At 48.2% G+C, this 22,537-nt stretch overlaps 9 protein-coding genes across 9 annotated transcripts; 5 read left to right on the top strand and 4 right to left on the bottom strand.

The window, feature by feature from the left end:
• Positions 1-793: 793 nt before the first annotated feature.
• N7500_007290 (uncharacterized protein) lies at positions 794-3,190 on the top strand (the record flags this gene model as incomplete). Its single annotated transcript, XM_056678434.1, has 6 exons — positions 794-913; positions 956-1,362; positions 1,439-1,714; positions 1,779-2,243; positions 2,296-2,405; positions 2,472-3,190. 6 exons carry the CDS (start codon positions 794-796, stop codon positions 3,188-3,190), a joined length of 2,097 nt encoding a protein of 698 aa, XP_056533434.1.
• Positions 3,191-4,383: 1,193 nt separating this feature from the next.
• N7500_007289 (Major facilitator superfamily domain general substrate transporter) lies at positions 4,384-5,926 on the top strand (the record flags this gene model as incomplete). Its single annotated transcript, XM_056678433.1, has 3 exons — positions 4,384-4,527; positions 4,576-4,947; positions 4,997-5,926. 3 exons carry the CDS (start codon positions 4,384-4,386, stop codon positions 5,924-5,926), a joined length of 1,446 nt encoding a protein of 481 aa, XP_056533433.1.
• A 169-nt stretch (positions 5,927-6,095) lies between these two features.
• On the bottom strand, positions 6,096-7,347 carry N7500_007288 (glutathione-independent formaldehyde dehydrogenase; the record flags this gene model as incomplete). The annotated part of the gene is made up of 2 exons (XM_056678432.1): positions 6,096-6,874; positions 6,957-7,347. The coding sequence occupies 2 exons, from the start codon at positions 7,345-7,347 to the stop codon at positions 6,096-6,098; spliced, it is 1,170 nt and encodes a 389-aa protein (XP_056533432.1).
• Positions 7,348-8,944: 1,597 nt separating this feature from the next.
• Positions 8,945-9,667, bottom strand: N7500_007287 (B3/B4 domain-containing protein; the record flags this gene model as incomplete). The annotated part of the gene is made up of 1 exon (XM_056678431.1): positions 8,945-9,667. The coding sequence occupies one exon, from the start codon at positions 9,665-9,667 to the stop codon at positions 8,945-8,947; it is 723 nt and encodes a 240-aa protein (XP_056533431.1).
• A 1,868-nt stretch (positions 9,668-11,535) lies between these two features.
• Positions 11,536-13,499, top strand: N7500_007286 (uncharacterized protein; the record flags this gene model as incomplete). The annotated part of the gene is given in 2 exon segments (XM_056678430.1): positions 11,536-11,805; positions 11,823-13,499. The coding sequence occupies 2 exon segments, from the start codon at positions 11,536-11,538 to the stop codon at positions 13,497-13,499; spliced, it is 1,947 nt and encodes a 648-aa protein (XP_056533430.1).
• A 563-nt stretch (positions 13,500-14,062) lies between these two features.
• On the bottom strand, positions 14,063-14,503 carry N7500_007285 (uncharacterized protein; the record flags this gene model as incomplete). Its single annotated transcript, XM_056678429.1, has 1 exon — positions 14,063-14,503. One exon carries the CDS (start codon positions 14,501-14,503, stop codon positions 14,063-14,065), a length of 441 nt encoding a protein of 146 aa, XP_056533429.1.
• A 482-nt stretch (positions 14,504-14,985) lies between these two features.
• On the bottom strand, positions 14,986-15,762 carry N7500_007284 (alpha/beta hydrolase; the record flags this gene model as incomplete). The annotated part of the gene is made up of 1 exon (XM_056678428.1): positions 14,986-15,762. One exon carries the CDS (start codon positions 15,760-15,762, stop codon positions 14,986-14,988), a length of 777 nt encoding a protein of 258 aa, XP_056533428.1.
• Positions 15,763-17,603: 1,841 nt separating this feature from the next.
• N7500_007283 (DUF3759 domain-containing protein) lies at positions 17,604-18,155 on the top strand (the record flags this gene model as incomplete). The annotated part of the gene is made up of 3 exons (XM_056678427.1): positions 17,604-17,619; positions 17,767-17,901; positions 17,977-18,155. 3 exons carry the CDS (start codon positions 17,604-17,606, stop codon positions 18,153-18,155), a joined length of 330 nt encoding a protein of 109 aa, XP_056533427.1.
• Positions 18,156-19,139: 984 nt separating this feature from the next.
• On the top strand, positions 19,140-22,446 carry N7500_007282 (SPX and EXS domain-containing protein; the record flags this gene model as incomplete). The annotated part of the gene is made up of 6 exons (XM_056678426.1): positions 19,140-19,153; positions 19,213-19,267; positions 19,328-20,863; positions 20,917-21,060; positions 21,112-21,285; positions 21,340-22,446. 6 exons carry the CDS (start codon positions 19,140-19,142, stop codon positions 22,444-22,446), a joined length of 3,030 nt encoding a protein of 1,009 aa, XP_056533426.1.
• Positions 22,447-22,537: the final 91 nt, after the last annotated feature.

The following is a 22,537-nucleotide window of genomic DNA, read 5'->3' as shown; positions in this document are numbered from 1 at the left end:
CGGGCTCGGGAGCCCCCGTGGGTGGGTCCGCCATCCGTCTGGCGTTAGTTCCCGCTCGGCAGACAAAAAGAAATGGTACAGTAAAACCAGTCATAACAAATCAATTGGGACACGCTCAATTCGTCAAAAGAGTTTTCGCAAATTTCAGGTTTCATACACTAATCTGGTTAACCTATAGAGTTATACACCAAAAATCTCTTCAATGTTGCTCTGCTTATATGTTTGTAGCTTCCATACCTATGGCAGCTTCTTATACTTCCATAAAAGCGTTATACTTGACTGACTTTTACCCCGAGAGGATGGCCACCACTCGGAGGGAGCGAAATATTAGGGGAGCGACCTCGTAGGAAGTGGACTGAGATTTTGAGAAGAGAAGATCGACCAGAGGGACAGTGTGACGCCTAACTACCTGACTAGTTAGTTACAGCAAACCTATTGTATTACATAAGCGGTATATCCAACCTTCTTTAACATCTGTTCGCAACACCAACCCACTACATGTCAATATGTAGGAGGAAAAAATCAGCTAGATATGAACTTGCAATTTGTTCCTCTTATGTGGAACAGGGGTCACTTGCTTGAGTAGGTCACCTGGGGCTGATGTTGTGTTCCCCAACGTCATGACCATGAATCGTGAGGTCATTGAAACTGCTTTGTACCTATTGCTGATATGCACTGCCACCTACCCGACGGCTATCTCATCTTAGCTAATCTCTATCTTTTCTCCTTATGCTTGATATTCCGTTTAAGGACTCTTACCTACACTCGACTTTGAAAATCCATCTGCGATACAATGAGCGGCGAGGCGCGCTCCATCGAGCGTCGGGTGTCATCTTATCAGCAACACCTGCCGCCCCAGTATGAGGAGAATTCGTGGAACGCTCCCCCTTCTCCGGTAGTTCTTCTCGTTGGAGTAAGTTAGAGCCTTGTGGTAATCACTAACACATCCAAACAGACAATATATGCTGGCATTTCAACCGAAAGTGCGAAGGATGGGACTGTGACACTCGCCATGGCGTTTCGTGATGCCACATACCTCCTCGATTTCTTTCAGAAGACTTTTAAGCCCAGCCCTAACATTTTTTCCGAACTGGGAGACTTTATGGTAAACTCGGTGCGCGATTACAGTCACACTCACACGGTGAAAATCATTGGTTTGGCAATGCCACATAAAATTCCCGATGAATACTCTACGTTACGTACTCGTCTTTGGGCTGAGGTTGACGTGCTCCCTTTGGTCATAGATGAGGGAAACGGGCAGGCAAGAGATAACAAGTTCGTTTTGGGGCATCCTGAACGTAAATCATTTTGGGACAGAACTCTCGATGAACAGGCAGAGTCGATGGCCCGCAGATGTGTCCGGTAAGTCGGAGTCTCATTGATAGACCCGAAGCTCATTCCGACTTTGGTCGTTAACGAATACTAAGTGGTATTACAGCCTATTTGGACCTGAGAACATCCCCCTACTGCAGGTTGGCTTTCGAGGCTTGGTGGCAGTCGACACTGGCTTCCGAGTTTGTTTGACCACTCTGCGGGATTTCGAAAAAACAGTGAGCAAAAAGACGTGGGATGCGATTGAGTACTACGCCAAAGATCTTATTGATCGGAGGGTAAAGATCGCCTTCTTCAGCGCAACCCCTCAAGGTGGAGGTGTAGCTCTTATGAGACATGCGTTGGTCCGGTTCTCTCACTCGCTAGGGACTGATGTGAGATGGTATTGGTGCCCCCTCCGAAAATATCTGTGAAATCAGCGGATGCAGGATTAACATCCGAGATAGGTATGTGCCAAAGCCTCGCCCAGGTGTTTTCCGTGTGACCAAAACAAACCACAACATCCTACAGGGTGTTCAGCACGAAGGAGAACGACTGACGGAGGAGAATTGGGCCCACGTCACCGACTGGATTCATGAGAACGCCGATCGGTACTGGTTGACTGAGGGAGGTCCCTTGGATCATTCTTCAAAGGGAGGAGCAGATGTGGTTATTATTGATGACCCTCAGATGCCCGCCTTGATACCTCTGGCGAAGAAGATGGACCCAGACAGGCCGGTTATCTTCCGAAGCCACATCTCAATCCACACGGACCTAATATCCCAGCCAGGTTCTCCACAGGAAGAAGCCTGGAACCGGATGTGGCAACAGATCAAAGATGCCGATATTTTCATCAGTCACCCAGTGAGGAGCTTCGTGCCACAGAATGTACCTCGACAGACAGTCGGCTATATGGGTCCATCAACAGACTGGTAAAATGCCCCTGCTGTTAGCTAAACTTAAAGGGTTAACATTATATTCCAGGCTGGACGGATTGAACAAGAACATGCGTGAATGGGATGTCGCTTTCTACGGGCGTGTGTTTAATGGTATATGTAGAAACTCGGCCATGACCACCATCAACTACCCTGAAGGTAAGATATCAGCCATCGATTTATGTCATATCACGTATTTGTATTGACTCGTGTTGCCGTAAAAAGACGAGTATATCACTCAAATTGCGCGGTTTGATCCATCCAAGGGAATTCCGGAAGTCGTGGAATCATATGTCAAGTTCCACGAGCGCTTCACGATGGCGCTACCCGACAAGAAGCCACCCAAGCTATTAATTTGTGGACATGGCTCCATCGATGACCCCGACGGAACCTCAATCCACGATGCCGTGGTGTCCCACGTCCGGGAGAACCTCCCTCACTTGGTGGACTACATCTGTGTCGTCCGACTCGGCCCATCGGACCAGGTGCTGAATGCACTTCTCTCGAAGGCCAAGGTTGTCTTACAGCTGTCTACACACGAAGGTTTCGAGGTCAAGGTGTCCGAAGCCATCCACAAGGGAAAGCCGGTCATTGTTACTAATGTTGGTGGTATCCCGCTGCAGGTGGCGGCAGGGAGGAACGGCTTTTTGGTGGAAGTCGGCGACACCGATGCAGTAGCCCGACATCTGTTTGATCTGATCACCAATGATAAGCTTTACAACGAGATGCACCAGTTCGCGGTGCAGCATGTCTGCGATGAAGTGAGCACGGTTGGCAACATGCTGAACTGGCTGTACCTGGCATCGAAACTGTCCAAGGGCGAGAGGATCAAACCTAATGAACAATGGATCAACGACATGGCACGCGCCAGTGCAGGGCAGGAGTACGTCCCTGGCGAGAACAGGTTGAACCGCGTGCTTGACCCCGTGGAGGTGGGTAAATGAGACCACGAAAGACCACTTCGCCGAATCTGGACAAAGGAATTTTTGAAGGGTGTTAAAAGTATTCTCACCCCGTTTCGCTCTAATAATATGAAATTAGCTAGGGGAATAGCGTATAGCGCTATATGGCTTTACCTAAGCCAAGCTACGCATACGCTTCGCCATAAAGCTCAATGGGGCTAATCTTTCGCCCTGTTCAAAACTGAGGACTCAGCACGTATAATTCTACTTATTTATCACTAAAAATTGCTATCATATAACCCCATATTAGATATCCTTCTGAAAACCAGCTCAAGTAGACTTAATATTGCGTTAAATTAAGTGCTAACTTTTGATATATTTTACCATACAGTAGGATATGGGACCATGTTTGGTAGTATAAATAGGTTATCAAAGTCCTATTCCTTTTTTCTTTCTCTTTCTCCCCAGTCCAGTTCTAGATAGAGAATATCATCAACATCTTTATCATCAGGTTATAAGCACCTTTCATACTGGTCACGACTCCCAGCATTCTTTCACTGATTCAGAATCTAACTTCTTATTCAAAGAAGTTATCCTCCGAATCAGTATTGTCACTTCTTAATAAAAGAAGACGGTATCTTACTTAGTCGAGACCTTATTTATACGATCACGGCTGGGATCGGGTTGATTTCGGCTAATACCAGATGTTAGGCTTGCGACTTACACTTTGAATTTTATATCTGTTGAAGAGACCTATGCTATCGATAAAGACCTGTAGAAGAGAGCGGCCGAAGTAGAATAAGTTATAAATGACGAAGGATATAATACCGGTGGCTAGGATATCATTCTACACCCACGTATACTGTATAACCCACAATCTCTCTACCACGCCTAAGTAGGTGTTAGATTTAGTGATACCCTGATATTGACCTTAATAGGTACCGGGGGAGTAGTTACATTACCTAAAGTAACCCTGGCCACTATACCCCTACGTAACCCGACCTGTAATCGGGGCTATTCAGGGGCGCGAAGTGTATCGCGATCTTATCAAAAGCTTGACACAAACCCACAATGCTTATCTCCGCGGACCAAAAAAATTTCAAGATCGGGCTAGGTAGATTCGGACGTTGACCGAAGATGGTTTGATTTTCTAACACCGCGTCGGAACATCTATAAAGATTGGCATGTCTCTACGGTCCAATTGAAAGCGTTGATTGCCACTCACAAATTGAAAGATGGCAGCCACTGAAAGTGGAACATGCAAGTCCCCACAGATTGAGACGAAAAACGCCAACACTGTTGTCAGTGGAGATGTTGAAGAAGTGATACATTCATATCGTCCAAGCAGATGGCAGAGTAATATCACCATCATTAGTTGTGTGAGTCCGGTATTGACGGACTCGAGCTTCACCTGCTGACTCGCTCAGTATATCGCCAACTTTAGCGATGGCTTCCAAAACACCCTCGCCAATCCTACAAATGTTATTTTCAAGCAGGTTCTTGGAGCAAATAAGTTTTCTTCCGATATGAAGACCCGAATGAGCAACTCAGTCATCGTCGGAGCGATCCTTGGTATTGTTGTTTTCGGATACACTTCTGATATGTTTTCACGACGCGCCGGATTGCTCTTCACGTCCTCTCTGGTCGAAATCGGTACGCTGATGGCGGCACTGGCCTTGCAAGTACACCCATCCAGCAATATGCTGTGGTACTTTGTTGTGGTTCGTGGAATTGCTGGGTTTGGTGTCGGAGGTGAATACCCTCCCAGTGCTGCTGCTGGGATTGAAGAATCGGACTGGGTAAGTATTTGGCCACTCTCTCACTTGGATCCATTCTTATGAGCTTTAGATCATTCGAAAATACAGAGGACCGATGTTTGTCTCCTTCACGACTTTGATGGCCACACTAGCGGGCCCAGTCTTGATGATAATCTATTTGATCACACTCATTGCCACGGACAACAACCTTGTTATCGCCTTCCACGCCATTTACTCCATTGCAACCCTTCTACCAGTCTCAATTATAATTTTGAGACTTTTCATGGTGGACTCGTCTCTTTTTCACCATTCAAATTTCAAACGACAGCGGAAGTCGTGGCGTCTCTGTCTCCTTCTTGCACGACGTTACTGGTGGAGGCTATTGACTACATCACTTGCTTTCTTTTTGTATGATTTCATCAATTTCCCCAACAGCATCATGTCCAGCACGATCATCTCCTCTTTGGTTACAGATCACAATGTCCGGACGACCGCTATTTGGCAGGTAATTTTGGCGGCCTTGCCAGTTCCCGGCGTTGTTTTGGGGGCGTGGCTTACAAATGCGATTGGACGTCGCTGGACTGGGATTTTGGGCTTCGCTGGATATGTCGTGCTTGGTTTCGTTATCGGTGGTACATACTCAAAGCTCTCTCAAAACATTGCGGCCTTCGTTGTCCTATATGGTCTGCTGCAAGCATGTGGCCATATGGGGCCCGGTGCTACAATTGGGCTTATATCTTCCGAGTCTTTCCCCACTGCCATGCGGTCCATGGGATATGGTGTCGCGACAGCCTTTGGTAGAACGGGTGCTGCTGTTGGCACGCAGTGTTTTACTCCCTTGCAGGACCGTGCTGGTAACAGCTCTACCTTTTACTTAGCTGGTGGTGTCGCTGTTCTCGGCATGATGGTCTACTACTTGTTACCAGAAAGTAGAGATCTGGATTTGGAGAAAGAAGACCAGGAGCTTAACGAGTATCTTATGCAGTACGGATTTACGACTGATGTGAAAGAGCGTTTGTGAGTTTTCACTATCATAGAAGGTTTCGTTGAATTTATAGAGCGAATTGGTAGATATTTGAACACCTGGGGGTGAGAGAACTGAATGGTAGCTGGCGAGAGTCAGTACCTCAATTATGAACAACTGGTCAATCATAAGATGTAGGAAACACTTTTAGCCATCACAACTTTTCTCATCTGGCTCTTGCATCCCTGTCCTCGCAGAATTTTATCATAACCTTCGTCTCCAAGTGCTCAGAAAATCGATGATACGCCTTTGGTGCCTCTTCAAGATCGACGATGCTAGAGAAGACGAAGCCCGGGTTAGCTATGCCACTTTTCACGAGTTCCAACAGTGGCTCAACAAATAATTTGCTGTCCACTACGCCACCACGAATGCTCATGTTCTTTTCCCAGAAAAGTGTGATGGGAAACGTCATATCTGGTGAGATGGTGTCTCCTCGTTGAACTCCCTTAGAATTCGGTTCAGCAAAATGTACTCCAATGACCCCTAAACCACCACCCACGGAGGTGCACTTCAACGCCTGTGTGATAACGAAAGATTGATCGGGTTTCAATTTTTCATTGACACATTCCTCTCCAACGCAATCTACAGTGCGCTGAATACCACCTGGTTCCCGGGCCAGAATCTGCGCCGACGGTTCGCCCTTCGTGAAGTTGATCGGAATAGCTCCGATGGAAACTGCAAGGTCGAGGCGGTCTTGGACATAATCAATGGAATACACGCGAGAGGCTCCACGGAGAATTGCTGAATACGCAGCAAGAAGTCCGACTGGGCCGGCCCCAAAAATCGCGATCTTATCCCCGGCCTCGAAGCCTGACCAAGTGACCCCTGTCCAGGCAGTAGGGAAGATATCTGAAAGTATAACCAGATCCTGATCCTCGATCTGATCAAAGTCCTTATCGAGAATAATCAAGGATTTGTCCGCAAGTGGGACGCGGACGAATTCGGCTGTTGAGAATGGCATTGCCAGTCATCAGTCAGACACAAGTCTTGCAATAATAAGATGTGATTCTGCAGCGCTAAGGCGTACCTTGACAGCCTCCCAAATTTCCAAAGTCGGGCCCTTCTCCGTATAATGCCACTGCAGGGCTGATAGCTGGTTCTAAATCCAGGCTGACGCCATCAGGAATGTCAGGGATAATGACCCGGTCCCCAACCTTCACAGAATCGACATCTGCTCCGACTTTCTCGACAAAGCCCATGGCCTCATGTCCAATAGGGTAAGGAACCTGGTTGCTGCCAAACACACCATGGTAGTTGTGCAGGTCGGAGCCGCAGATAGCGGCTGAAGTGACCCGAACCACGGCGTCCGTTTGCCTGACGATATGTGCTTTTTGAACATCACGGACGTGAACTTTGAGTGGATGACCATCAAAAACGACAGAGCGCATAGTCCTGCTGTTGCTATGCGCCTCTGCCATGATGTATCTTTTTGAGCATTGAGATTGTGGGGTAGTTTCTTGAATGATTCTTGTCAGCAAAGAGAAATATGCTGTTAGATGTACATTGACAGAACTAGCTTTTATCCGAAATGAGCTGGTCCTTATATAAGAACTGCCGATGACTACGATGTACAATGCACCCGTGTAGCTGAACAGAATTTCCGTGTGTACATAGGACCTGACGTCATAGTTTGGATATTTTACGTCTCCTCCCACGTCAGTCTCAACATATGTACTAGCAGTGTTCCATTTTCAGTTTGCCTTCGTCTTAAAAAATCCCAAGGAAGACAATGAACTCAGCCAGAAACAGCTATATCTGGAGCATCCATAATCTCAGTCTGATGTAAGATGAGAAGGGCAAAGCTGGGTCGTGTGTACATCACGCTCCGAGATGAATATATTCGACGACTTCTGTCGCAACTCGATTGGGTACCAGACTCTTTTAGACTACTTTAGATTAAATAACTCACATGGCCACGGATAACGAATCTTCATTAGGCGTTGCCTAGTTTGATAATCCCTCAGTTTCCCCGGGCTATATTTCTGTGTATGTCTAAGATAATTGCTGTCTCTGCATACCGCTCTCCGGAGTATCTGTACAACGCACCTGGACGGCGGAGGTATCGGCGCCCGAACATGGTAAAAATTCAACGAGATAGAGTGCCTTCCAATATCCAGGAGGAAACCTGAAGCCGACTTGATGGATAGGCAGTCAAACTGAGCACCCCTCACAAAATGGGCTTAATCGTGAGTTAAGAGTGGCCCGGACTGAATTTTAGCAATTCTCAATTATCTGAGGACATAGTAGAATGGAATAACGTGGGTTCGATAATCAGATGACGCAAGGTCATAACAATAGCGGGTGGCAAAAGCTTGTAGAAAACATTATACCTCATCATAATACTAAGTATGTTGAAGTGTGGCGCTCGAATTTGCCTTAGAAGCTACCTAAGCTATGGTTAAACTGCCACAGATGTATGAATCTCCCCTACACATCAGGAAACAGTTCTCGACCGGTTAAACTGATATCGCTTGATCGATGTACATATGACGACTATGCTACTGTTCTGAGCCCACTACCAGGGCTCTGGGGCATATCAATAATAGATGGGGTAGATGTGCTGGGTCCCCGTCGAGAACTGTATCCGGGGGATATTTCGACTTTGGACTGCCCAACAGCGAACTTCTGCTGAGTGAATAGTATAGAAGTACAATAATTCATATGGAAAGAAGTCAATGTACATAGGATGGAAAGATATTTCGCCCAAACCTGAGTTGAGCAGACAACAAAAATGAACGACATCTGGGAGCACCTTTTATACGAAGAATACCCGTGATGTGTCTTTTGAGGGTATTGGTTGTGAGTGTTTGATTGACTGTGTGTATGAGCCTATTGATTTGTTCTATATGTAGGCTTTATTGTATTTGTATTTAAATCCAATATTCATAGGCACTCTCCGCCCTAACAGTCTAAAATCGATGGTCTTGCTTCTCACAATGTTGACTCCATATACAGACACAGATATTTTCATTGACACGCAATTCCTAAACCACTGAGAAATTCATCAATGATATATCAAATCGAACGACCAATGATTCGATGCATTGTTTGCACCTCCGGGGACAGGCTCTTCAAAGCCGAAGCGAGGTCGTCGGCAGCTTGAACCAGAACATCGTCTGTGAGCGGCTCTAATGCATCCAGGATGAATAAAACACGCGAGGTATCATCGGTCAAAGCAGTCCGTGGGCCCTGTCGCCAGTTCCAGCGTCGGCAAGTGATGCCACTGTCGTCACGCCAAATTGGCTCTCCTGGCGCTGCAAGTTCGGTTTGTGGTTTCCCACCAGAAAATATTTGAAATTCTTCATCACCAGAGGCACGGACCAAGACGGGAGATCCGTCGTATTTGTCAAGGTCCTCACCTCCGAATGGGATTTGATATTTGACAGAGATGGCATTGTAGATGTCGGTCAACCGGTTGACTCGCGGCAACCCATCCTGTGCGCGACGAGTCAAAGCTTCGAGGCTGTTGCGCGTTTTTTGAGGCTTAGCTCCGAAGCTTTTGTAAGCCTCACGCCATGCAGCGATGTGTGGAAGTTCTGTAACGGGGCAATTGGATAATTTGTCCTTGACGGAATTTTCAGCCTCTTTCAGGAGAGCCTCGCTGAAACCATCGCTTGGGCCTGCGGGAATACCCTCAACCACCATTAGGAGGACGCGATAATCCGGACGTAACTCGAAGATTTCCGGGGCTACATGTGTACTCTGGAGTAAGGTTTGGGCATCTTTTGTCCTGCTCATGACTGAGAATGAATGAAAGAAATGTACGCGAGTTGTGACTGATTGCTGTAAGCTGGGCGTAAGAAAACAACGTAGGGGAAGAAAGTTGTGGATTATTCTCAGAGTAATCTAAAATACCTACGAGGAGGACCAGTTTATATACACTAGTAAATTGGGGCAGAATCGAAGGCGAACCATCTAGTCTGTTAAAATTTTCATCGAGCCACTGCTCTGAGTCTTGTTAACGTAACCTTGTTTTCACAGAGATAGATTTGAAGAATTTTTCGCTGCTCTTTAGCTCCTCTCCCTTCAAGTTCCTAAGATGGTAAATAGTGGGTAGAATGTTGAAGTTCCACATCGTCCTCAGGGCTGTTGTAGCAGTAAACACTTCCGAAAAAGGCAGTTGATGGGAGTGGGGTCAATTTAGTGAATACCGCTGTCTGGTTGGCTGTTTCTATGAACCTGAATGGAATCTTCCAAGGTTGGTCTTTCCGTTGTTTCAAGTCCAACTGAGGAAGCCGGGGTTGTCTGTCTTTGAGTTTCGCGAAGCACATTGATATATTGACCTGTGTATATACCGTACTTCATATTGCACCAACAGAATTGCCCCGGTAAGTCCTACATACCTCCAATTTACCAGAAGCTGGCCGGAATACACTCCCTATTGTATAAGCCTAAGTCTTACGACATTTGGATTTTACACGCACCTTATAAAGTATGTATACAAGGTAGACGGCCCCTCATACGGCCTGATGATGTCTTTTTTAGAAGGCCTTCAAGTTTTCTTTGCAGTTCTATTTTCAGTTTTCCTTGGATATCTTGAAGATAGTTTTCCCCTTTCCCACTCTTATAAGTAAATGACAGAAAAAGGCAAGAAAATCATACTTTCTGTGATATCCTTTTCTTTAAGATCTGCGTCCATTCGTAGGAATTTGGCACGAATAGTTTCGCAAATACTAGGAAAGCAACACAGAGTAGCTTGGTTGAAGAAAGCGCCTTGTCTCACCAGGAGATTGACCTTTTGAAACAGTGATGACATTGCCATCTGGGTCAAGTCGTTCAATGTCGGAACCTACTTCTTCGATTTCTGCTGGCTCTGTGCTAGGCATTTGGTCCTTTATTTCAAGAAACCTGGGAAGGGAAAGATATCCAGAATGAATAGAAGCAGATATCTTCGTGATACACGTTTGATGTGCCCAGGAAGCAAATAGTGGGCAAGGGTAGAAGGTTGATGATCTACTTGTTGCAATGAAAGTCTTTATAGGCTCATAACAAAGAAAAAAGGTCTGAACCCGAGAAAAAGAGGCAAACAAAGATCTGACATGCATAGTCCAGGACAGTGTCATTCATTATTGTAGAAAAAAAAGCCTCTGCATTTGCATAACGGCAGAGGGAAACCTAACTGAATAGGGAAAACCTCCACCAAGACATGATAGTATCATAGATCAAACATCGTCTAGATCTGCATCTCCACCGGCTGCAAGGTCTATGATAGTAGCAAGAGGATTACGATGATCCGACTTTCCTTCAACCTTATTTCCACCTTCCCTTGCTATTGCAAAGGTGGCAAAGACGACAGAGAAGATAGTGATGAATTTCATGTTGGGGATAGGTCTCACAGAGGTGATGGATAGTCATAAGATATTTGAGAAAGCCCAAGTATCAGTGAGTACATATAACAATATGCTACATCACATGGGCATTACTCTTCCGGCTTGATGTTTTCGGATGATTTTCCTCCCCGAATCGACTCTAGAAGATGACTAAGCGGCCCTTGGGCCCGCCGCGGGGAGATAAAAAAAAATGCGATAACATTCCCCACAAGATACCGAATGTCCCTTTCAGGAATTGAATGCTTGTTTTTGCGCTGGTCATTACATTGATTTGACATGACGACACGCAATCCCCTTCCACTCCCTGATGAGTGGAAAGATCCCGACGAATATGTCCAGGCCCTCCTCTCCTTCGCAACCGAATCGGTTATGTTCATGAACGTTTGCGGTGGAGTGCATATCCTCGATTTCCTGACGCGCGATCCCGATCTTTACACCTCACTACTGCCGGAAGACTGGCGATCATTCTTTGACCATCATGATATCCACAGCATCTTGCAACTACTCCTACGAGAGGACATTAGCCCGCTCTGCGAACCCGCCGAAGTAAATTCTCCCCCGAGAATGGCAGGACTTGGAACGGAGGCGCATTCCCGCCCGCAACGCTCCTGGAGTATATTCGCAACATTCGACGACTGAGCTTCCGCCGCGAATTTACCCCACCTGAGAAGAGCGAATCTCTCCCGAGACATATTGCTGTCGGCATGAACAAGAAGAAGAAGCACGAAGTAGAGCAATTCTCTCGCTATGTCGCATCTTTGTCGGAGACTGTTAACGAGCGGCGCGGAGAGCCCTTGTCTCACATTGTCGACTTTGGATCGGGACAAAACTACCTGGGGCGCATGTTGGCAAGCTCGCCATATCATAAACATATCATTGCCATTGAGCGAAAGCACCAATACATAAGCGGTGCTAACCGTATGGATGTTCATGCTCGACTGGCAACCGAAGAAAAGAAAAAGACAATTCATAATGCAAAGCAAAACAAACTCAAAAGGCAATGCATCGACTGTACCGACACCCCAGAACTAACCCCAGACCTGGCCATCTCGGAAACGCCTCGGGTTCCTGCCTCGGAGACGGTAGCCCCAATGGAAGTCAATGATGCAGTGTCAGAAGAACCTCCCGCGCAGGATGTAGATACGACAACCTCTCACATGCTAGGCGAGATGACATTAGAAGCCCATGATGTGCTCGGCTCGACCCACAAAATGCAACACAAGCCACACGTACCAAAGCCACGACCGGAGGTCGATACCAGAGGCACCGTCAGTTACATTGAACATAATATCCAAGATGGCTACCTGGAACCGATCATCGAGCACGTCGTCGACCCAAAGACGTCGGTTGAAACCCGGACCAGCACAGAAGAAATTATTGAACCAGAAGAAAAGAAACCGAGTGACGCCCGGGTGATGGTCGTATCTCTGCATTCATGCGGAAACCTCGTTCATCACGGAGTCAGATCACTGGTTCTCAACCCTTCCGTTGTAGCAATTGCCATGATCGGCTGCTGTTACAACCTTTTGACAGAGCGATTGGGACCAGCAACATACAAAATCCCTATCCTTCGATCCGCCCACCCTCGTCTCAAACGAACTGGATCTTCATGGGACCCACACGGATTTCCAATGTCCAAGCTCTATGAAACCTATCAAGCGAAGACTACCACAGGCTTCAAACTCAACATCACAGCCCGCTCAATGGCCGTCCAAGCGCCCCACAACTGGGGCCGCGACGACAGCGAAGGATTCTTCACACGCCACTTCTACCGCGCTTTACTGCAGCGCGTTCTTCTAGACCGTGACATCATTCCTAAGCCTGATATCCCAGATGATCTCTACAAAGATGATACAGATGACCCCGAGGCCGGGGGTATAGCGCTGATCGTGGGATCCCTGCGCAAAACCGCATTCGAGTCTTTCCCTGCATATGTGCGCGCTGCAACGGTCAAATTGAGCCGTGATCCGACCCGTGGCGAGTTGATCAAGGAGCGCATCTGTACCATGTCAGAAGAGGAGTTGGAGCGCTATGAAGCGGACTACTTGCACACGCGCAAGAACCTCAGTGTTGTGTGGAGTCTGATGGCGTTCAGTTCTCAAGTTGTGGAGGCTGCTATTGTGGTTGATCGCTGGCAGTTCTTGCGTGAGCATGACTCTGTCAAGGAGTGTTGGGTTGAGCCGGTCTTTGAGTATGGTCAGAGTCCGCGCAATCTGGCTGTTATTGGGATCAAAAAATGATTTTTATTATCGTTTGGCTTTGGTTGCATTTAGATACGGTGGGGAGTTTGTGCTTTCGAGCTTGAGGCATTCCGTGATTCTGGGGAGTCTCAGTGCATAGCTGGTGGTTTACTTTTGGACATACATGCATATAACGTGGGGTTCACGAACATATCCTTGTCGACTGTGAAAGGCCGCTACAATCCTTTTTTTTTCGGATATCTGGCTAGGTGGACATGATTATACATAGATGTAACCTGCGGCCAACTGCATATATGCATATCAAAACTTGGTGTGAGCTGCGTCCTACCATTTCTCGCCTTTTTAACAATAAAAACTCACCCCGACATCGGAGCTCGAGAAAAATGCATCTACCTCGGTACTTTGTCCTGAGCCTAGATCTTCTGGAGCAAGAGGCCCAAGTCATACTACCCAGGTGCACACAGGTATAAGATTTTTGAATGAATGTCACTAGATTCGCAAGACGATTTCGTACAAATACTATCATCTTCTCTCCGCCAACACCCCAATCATTCTGTTCCCATACCCTCTAGTTCATCAAAATATAAGACATAACGTATGTATCAAAAGGCAGTCCACTTCGTTCCACAAGCTGCTGCAACTTCTCGCGCCGGTCTACCAATCATTCCCTTCCAAAATTCAGAAGTACCAGGCGGAACGAGCTCTTCAATCTCCAAAGATAGCAAAGCATCGAAGGTCCAGTCCTGGCACCGGCCAATCGAATCTTTCGGGGCTGGCTCCTTCTCGATAACTTTGATCGCATCGTGTCGCTGCTGAGATGTGAGATCGGCAATTTTGCACATCCCCACAGCCCCCTTATCGATGATCTTCGTCGCATACCGAGGCGCAAATCCGTACCACAGCCTGTCCGAATCAATAACCTCGACTTGGAGGAGATCGCCGAATTCCAGATTCCCGGGTTTGTTGATCATGAACCCCCAGTGGGATCGGTGTGTGGGGCTATCGCCAGGTCCGAAGACTTCTATTGAGAGGTTGTAGGCCATGTTCTATGCGGTCAGCCTGAGTTTATTTCATGCACTGTGATGAATTTACCTTTTCAAGTAATTTTTGTGTGTATGCAGAACTTCCACAGATGATAATTTCTCACGAGATGTGGTCTCATAGCTTGGCTTAGGCAATTAGCCTATACCAATCAGTGTTAAGATCAGATGACTTGGATGTGATCGAAATCGACGAACCTGAGAAGCCGACCAATTGTGGGTTGTCGATAGGCGCCATAACCCCTCTTTGACAGATCGAGTCTGCCACTAGAGAATATATCACAAATCCTGTAGAATGTTGACAGATCTCACTAAAAATTGATCTGTTCCAGTCGTGGTCATCGAGCGCTGATTTTGCACGTGCTGAGACTCGCCAATTGCGTTCTCTGGCTCCCCTGCACCTCATATCGAACACCCCAACCATCCAATTCAGAGACACCAAACTGTTAAATAACATTCAATTTTATACATGTAATCTCGTAGGTTCAATTAATCTCCACACTCCCTTCAGGCACACCCTGCCTACTCCTTAACCGGCGCGCAAAGAACTGCATAACAGGCAACATCTCCTCCCGATTCGACGGCATCCCATCCCCCTTCCTGGCATAACGGCTCACCTCAACGAACTCAAAAACCTGTTTCGTCCTACGCACCGCTTCATCCGACACCGCCACTGAATCCCTCCCAGCAACCAGCAGCACCGGCGTCCGATTCTTATCACCGACCCTAGATCCAGATAACGGATACGGCGCCCCGATAGAGATAACCCCAGACAAAGTACCGACCTCCCCACTGCCGAGGTTACCATTACCCCTCAATCCGAGCTCCCGCGCAATAGCAAGCGCAGCCATTCCGCCCTGTCCAAAACCCAGCACCATAATCTCGCGCAGCGCATACCCGCATTTCTGCACGAGTGTGCCGCGCACAACCTCTGACACAAGCTTCTTGGTGCTGCGCGTCAGACCGGCGTCCATGTCTAATGCGCCGGTTGCAGAGTCAAAGGAGACATCGTCGCCCCAGTGGGATCCGCCCAGGTCGAAGGGGAGTGGGGCTGTGCCTTGGACTGTGACAATTGTTGTTTCGGGGAGACGGATCGCTTCGGCGAACCTTGTGAATGATGCGGCCGTGTCGCCGAGGCCGTGCAGGAGGAGGAGGATATTTGGGGCTGGGGATGTGGATTGGGAAGGGGAGGGCGGTGCAGGTGTGACGGTGACGGTGAGGTCGGATGGGAAGTCGGATGGAGTGGGGTTTTTGGTTGGCATTTTGGATCGGGTTAGGTTGAGGTGAGCTGAACCGAGTTGAACTGGAGCTTGCGGAGCTTGAGCTCGGAGAATGGGAGTGTGGCTGAAGTGCGTGGTAAGTGTGGCTTAGACCTCCCGTTTCAGCCTCGGAAGGTTGTTAGTAAGGATATGGTAAGGAGCCCTTGATCAGTACAAAGTACGGAGTACAATGTATACATGTTGCCAATAAACGGAGTAGTATACGGAGGAATACTACTGTCATTCCGTATATTAGTCAATGATGTACGGGATACTCCGCTTACGTCTCACATGGGGAGACGAGTTCACCTTCGGCTGATGTATTATGGTTGCCTGGGGTGGATCAGAATGCATATTGTTTGCCATTGCCTTCGAGTGGTTCTTATGGAGGTTAGGGTAGTATCAGTGATCTGACACATGTGGCGTTGTGTCTAAAATAGCCGGCCAATACACACTGGTAAAGATTGTTTCCTTTTTCCTCCTTTCAATAATCTAGACTACACATACTCCGTGGTTATCCCAGACTCACCCCCATTGAAGCATGTGCTGACATAATAATATGTCGCGGCCCACCTGCGATGATCAAACCGTGTGCTATTTTAGTCTAGGTGTGGCTTGAGGTCGATGTTCCAGTACGTAATCGGCTTGGGATGAGCCTCGTGTATTAGAAGGCACTCTTGAGTTCAGTTTTACCCTCGAGCACATCCTAAGATACGCTCTACAACTTCACTGTTGAGGCAATTACACGCAATCACACCTGGCATTCCATGTTCACCGCCACTTACTCGTGGCTAGTGTTGCCGAGACTCGTAAGGCGACAACAAGCCTTAGGGAGAGGCTTGGCGGCTCGGCTAAACCGGGCTCTTGCCTCTTGATGTCTTGGCATCTAATAAATTAGTTTCTAACTTTTGAAATGCGTAATATGTACTGTATAATGGGCATTCAATGGAGCTAGTATCGCCTGTGTCCTCTCCTTATTCGTTTGTTAATAGTGGGGTAGGGCTGAGATGACCCATTCAGATCCATCAGATCGGCGCATTATTGGACATCGGGAAAACTCGTAACGCCGAGAGGGTGGAAGTTGTACTGTGTGTTCAGCGTCTCGGAAAGCACCCCACGCAAAGTAAGATTTGTAGTACGGCATGCATCGTACAAAGTGTAACAAGGTGATATCTATGCGCTGTGGAGTTAGGCGGTTTGATATGTATATGGATTGTTTCTCGGGACAACCCCTGGACCAAGCATACTATTGGAGGAAGGTCGTTCAACTGGGACTCAGTGAAAGCTAAAACACCTCCTAGCGGATATCATTACAAAAAGTCCGCTGTATATTATTACTGGCCAATTAGGTCGCAGACTAGCGATGCGGTGGTGCTGACGATTTCACCGCAGCTCCCAATGAAGTCGTATCCTCGTCGCCCGAGATATCCGACAATAACTACAATGTACGGAGTAAGTACCTGTCCAAATCAACCAGCTAGGGCCAAATACTCTTGAAGTCAGCTCTGATTCGTGTACTAGACTATAGAGGGACGTATTGGCTCCGCCCTCTAACATATCTACATCATACATTGAAGGTATATGCATAGGACCCGGACACTATTCTCGTAGATCGGATGGATGGTGGGGCGACTCAAGTTGAGACAGGGGGGAGAAAGCTATACCCAAATCTTAGTACAACGTGGACTACGTACTCCTTAGCCCTTCTGGAGTATTCCGCGGTCTCGCTTCTGTTGCGTTGGTATAAGATCCCCTCATCCCCCTCACTGCGGTTACACACCTCGCTTCTTCCACACTTTACAATCCTCCTTTCACTTTCCTCCTTTTATCTATATAACTTCAAAATGGCTTGGGGCTGGGGTAAGTCTGATCTCCCTGCAGAGTAGAGACGCTCATAAACCCTTACTGCTTGCATGCACTAGGGCCCGAGCCGACCTGCATAGCCGGCGATATCTCAATATGTCTCTATTGGCCATGAAAGCGAAAGCCATGCTGACGCCAAGCTAGAGGAATCCGAGCATGCGCACCGGGAGGTGTACAACGGTGAACAGCACCACGAGGGCAAGTTCTCTCATGAGTTCGCTGCCGGTGCCGCTTCATTTGCCGCCATGAAGGCCTACGAGGACTACGAGCGCAAGGAAGGTAGGTGAAACACTGCATTGCATTCCTAAATTGATAAATAGATGAGCAATTTCTAACTTGGATTCGAACAAACAGGCAAGCCAGTCAGCCACGCTTTCGCGAAAGAGCTCATCGCCGGAATCGTCGGCGGCGAGGTCGACAAGCTCGCCGAGACTAAGGGCATGGACTGGTTTGACCGTGAGAAGGCCCACCGCCACGCCAAGCAGAATGCCGAGCACATGTACGAGGAGCGTTACGAGCGTCGCAACTACTAAGTCACTCGTTTCGGCGATGGCAATGGATGAATAATGAAACTTGTTTTATAAACGCCCTGTGATCGTATGTCGTAAGAGAGACATGTGATGTATCCAGCAATTTGATTGTCGCAATTTCGTACCTGAAAGAGCGGTGAAGTAAGGTGTCAAATAGAACTCCGTATCCAAGCCAGATATACGGAGTAGATATCGACGTCGTATGTATATCGCATGTACGGAGAACCGAAATAGGAAGCACGATGCACGAACTTGCATCGCATAGTTCCGACAAGACGTACGTAGCCCTATACGTACGTCTACCTCCCTCAAACGCACTCAATATGCACCAGAAAATATGCGCCAAGCTTCAGCATGGATTCCGGAGCTTTTTTTAAGCCAGTAATCACCATAAGAGCCCACCGACCGCATTCCGGCCGCATTCCAATGCTGTCGTAGCTTAGATAGGAGACCAGTCGTTGGGTCAATCGCCGATGTATTGCGTCGTCTTGGATGTTTGCTTTTTGTCATGTACAGAAATTGGGTACCGGACTGCAAGGCTGAATATTGGATCAGCCGTGGAGTATGGAAGTGAGGATGTCCCCAGTTCTTAGATTCCCCTAACTTTAGTAGGAATCTGGCCTTGTGGGGTCAGACCTAGTTACAGCCAATCAACATCCAAGGATGACCGATAGCGGGTTGCTGGCCTGACAATCCAGGCGTCCAGAGCTGATGAGCTCATACACGTGCTAAAAGTATAGGGTCAGCTAAAGAGTTTTGCGGTGTTGCAGTCTCTCTGGGAGATTCTCGAGTTTTATATATCGTCTTGGAATTTCTATTTATTTTTCTTCGAGATTCTTCTTTTCGACACTATTCGTTCTTCCCCCTATATCCTGGGCTTTGAGCTTTGATTCACTGCCGCCCAAGCTTTACCCCTCGCACTTGTGTATCGAAGCAGACAGTTCTAGATCCAAGACTGTATGAAATGACGGCGGTTCGTTGTTCAGGATGAAATTTGCCAAGTTTGTACCCCCGGGACAGTGACGGTGTGCGACATTCCAGTGGCTGACTCAATCCGCAGAGAGCTAGAACAGGAACTAGTTCCTGAATGGCGGGCAAAGTATCTCGACTACAAGGTAGGTCGTTTTCGCTACATTTATTGTGTAACAGTCGCGCTTACCTGGATATATATCTAGACCGGCAAAAAGAAAGTCAAAGCCATCACTCGGGCGCTCCAGAAGGCACACCGCAGTCCCCATGTCTCGTCCAATCGATATCCTACTCCCAACCTGCAAGGTCGCGCTGCATCGCACTCTGCTCTCACGCCCTCCAATACCGATAAACATCTCGATGCTGCAGCAGACAATTTCCAATCAACACCACAGCGAAATGGCGCCAACTCGCCATCCATAGCGCGCTCCACGCCAGTGCCCAGAACCGAGCGACAACCGCTTCGCACGCCAGGATCGCGATTTTCTGAAAATGTTGGTAGTTATGGAAGTATACTAGCAACGCCACCCCCACCACACCATACAGCAGGCTCAGACATAGCCTCCTTTGAACTTCCGGACCCGGCACTTGACCCAGATGAGGATTATCTGCCACACGAGGATACTACAGACAGACCCAGACATCTACGGACACCTTCACCTGTCATGGAACGCCGTGGTATAGGGAACGGTTCGCCCTCTCATCCTATTTCAGAGCCCTTGCCGGCCCAGAGGCCGCAATTGGACCAACGCATGAGCTATCAAAGTCAGATGGGTGACGCCTTGACAAAGGTGACGTCGGGCAACCGCACATCACAGCTTCTGCGGCGCGTGTTCACAGCCGAGGGAGAGTCCGGCGGGAGACGATCACAGTATGATTCTGGCGCTGGCGCCGAGTTCGATAAACGCCAAGACGAGTTCTTCGAGTTCTTGGATAGCGAGCTAGAGAAGATCGATTCATTCTATGTGATGAAAGAGCAAGAGGCCACCGAGAAACTGCGGGTTCTTCGCCAGCAGTTACATATCATGCGAGACCAGCGCATCCAAGAGGTCCTGGCCGCTAAAAGAGCCGCCAAAAGTGACCACCCCCAGACACAGCAGCGACCAAATGGATTTGCAAAAATCAAGAGTGCTCGAATCAGGGATACGCTTGGAGGGAAAAATCGTTTCGGCAAGAACACGGAAGCACTGGCGCAGATGGCCACTCCTGGCATGCACCCCCAAGATCGGGAATTCATTGCCAACCGGAGAGACTTTATGCGGCGACAGGATCCACAGAGCAATGAAGTGCCCTACCGCTCTGCTAAGCGCAAGCTCAAGCATGCATTGCAGGAGTTCTACCGCGGAGTGGAACTGCTCAAAGGATATGCTTACTTGAATCGAACGGCTTTCCGAAAGATCAACAAGAAATATGATAAAGCGGTTAATGCCCGCCCACCGCTCCGGTATATGTCTGACAAGGTCAACAAAGCGTCCTTTGTACAGAGTGAGGTGATTGAGAGCTTGATGGTAGCGGTCGAAGACTTGTATGCCCGTTACTTTGAGCGTGGTAATCGCAAAATCGCCGTCTCCAAGCTCCGTCACACAATCAACAAATCCGGTGATTACTCACCAAACACTTTCCGCTCTGGTCTCTTGTTGATGGGTGGGACTCTGTTTTCCATCAAGGCCTTGGTCGATGCTTCGGAAAACCTTCGCTCAGGTGAGGCCACTGAAAAAGTTCGGACCAGTTATCTCCTCCAGGTATGCTTTTCGCTCTTTCATCTGTTGCTTAACCTCATTAACCGATTGAGCAGATATATGGTGGGTATTTCCTCATTGTGTTCCATGTCTTGCTCTTCTGTTTGGATTGTATGATCTGGACAAAGTCGAAGATCAATCATGCATTTGTTTTCGAATACGATACCAGACACACCCTGGAGTGGCGTCAGTTGCTGGAGGTATGTCCTATTTGATGAGCTTTGATGATTCATCCTGACAACTAGGTACAGATTCCTGCTTTCTTCTTGTTCTTGATGGGCCTATTCATGTGGCTCAACTTCTCATGGTACAACCACATGTATATCTACTGGCCTGTGGTCCTTATTGGCTTGACGATTATAATTGTTTTCTTGCCGGCCCGTGTCCTCTATCACAGAAGCCGCAAGTGGTTCGCTTTTTCCAATGTGAGTTGATATGACATTGCACCGATGTCCATCTAGCATATCTGACCGATCTAGTGGCGCCTTTTGCTTGCCGGAATTTACCCAGTCGAGTTTCGTGATTTCTTCCTCGGCGACATGTACTGTTCTCAAACATATGCCATGGGGAACATCGAGCTCTTCTTCTGTCTATATGCCTCGTACTGGGGCTACCCTCCTAAATGCAACTCCTCCCACTCTCGGCTCTTGGGCTTCTTCCAATGCCTTCCCTCTGTCTGGCGAGCTTTCCAGTGTATTCGTCGATACTTGGACACGAAGAACGCATTCCCCCACCTCCTGAACTTGGGCAAGTACATATTTGGCGTCCTTTACTATGCCACTCTCAGCATGTACCGCATCAACCTCCACACGCGGTTCCAAGCCGCATTCATCACCTTCGCTCTCTTGAACGCCGTCTACACCTCAGTATGGGATCTAATCATGGATTGGAGTTTGGGTAATCCTTACGCCAAGAACCCAATGCTCCGTGAAGTCCTCGCCTTCCGTCGCGTATGGGTATACTACGCCGCAATGCTGCTTGACGTGGTCGTCCGTTTCAACTGGATCTTCTACGCTATATTTATCACCAATATCCAGCAGTCCGCCTTGCTAAGCTTCATGGTCGCCTTCTCAGAAGTCTGCCGTCGTGGCGTCTGGTCCATTTTCCGCGTTGAAAACGAGCACTGCACAAACGTCCTCCTCTTCCGTGCTTCCCGTGATGTCCCTCTCCCCTACGACATTCCCTCCCCAGCACCTGCGCCCCTCGACGGCTCAGCGGAAGACGTCCAACTCCAAGACCAGCAACAGCACGTCTCAACACCCTTCATGTCGCCCGGTGATGTCGAGCACGGCACCCCGTCCATGTCTAGTATGCGCGCTCGCCACCGTCGTCCCTCGATTACTATTAGCCGAGTCGGCACGATCGTGGCCTCAGCCCACGCCCAAGATTTCGAGCGAAGACGTCAACCTAATTTCCTATCCAGCGCGAGTGTTGGACGGGATATGGCGCACCGCGCAGACGATAGCACGGACGAAGACGACGAGGCGGATCTCAGCACGGATGAGGATTCGAAGTCAGTGGCTGAAGGTCAACGGTCGAGGCCGGGCTCAGAGCGCAGGGATACGATGGGGAGAATTCTTGAGTAGGTTTCAGCAGTGGGCTGTGTCAATTGCCAGTGCCAATTACCACGGATATTGTTTATCTGCCCCATCGGGACGTCGCTTTGACGTGATGTGA

Source organism: Penicillium coprophilum (assembly GCF_028826855.1).
Source record: "Penicillium coprophilum strain IBT 35676 chromosome Unknown utg000004l_segment0_segment0, whole genome shotgun sequence".
Lineage (NCBI taxonomy): Eukaryota > Fungi > Ascomycota > Eurotiomycetes > Eurotiales > Aspergillaceae > Penicillium > Penicillium coprophilum.
The sequence above is the reverse complement of the archived record's forward strand: the minus strand, read 5'-3'. Positions and strand labels throughout refer to the sequence as shown.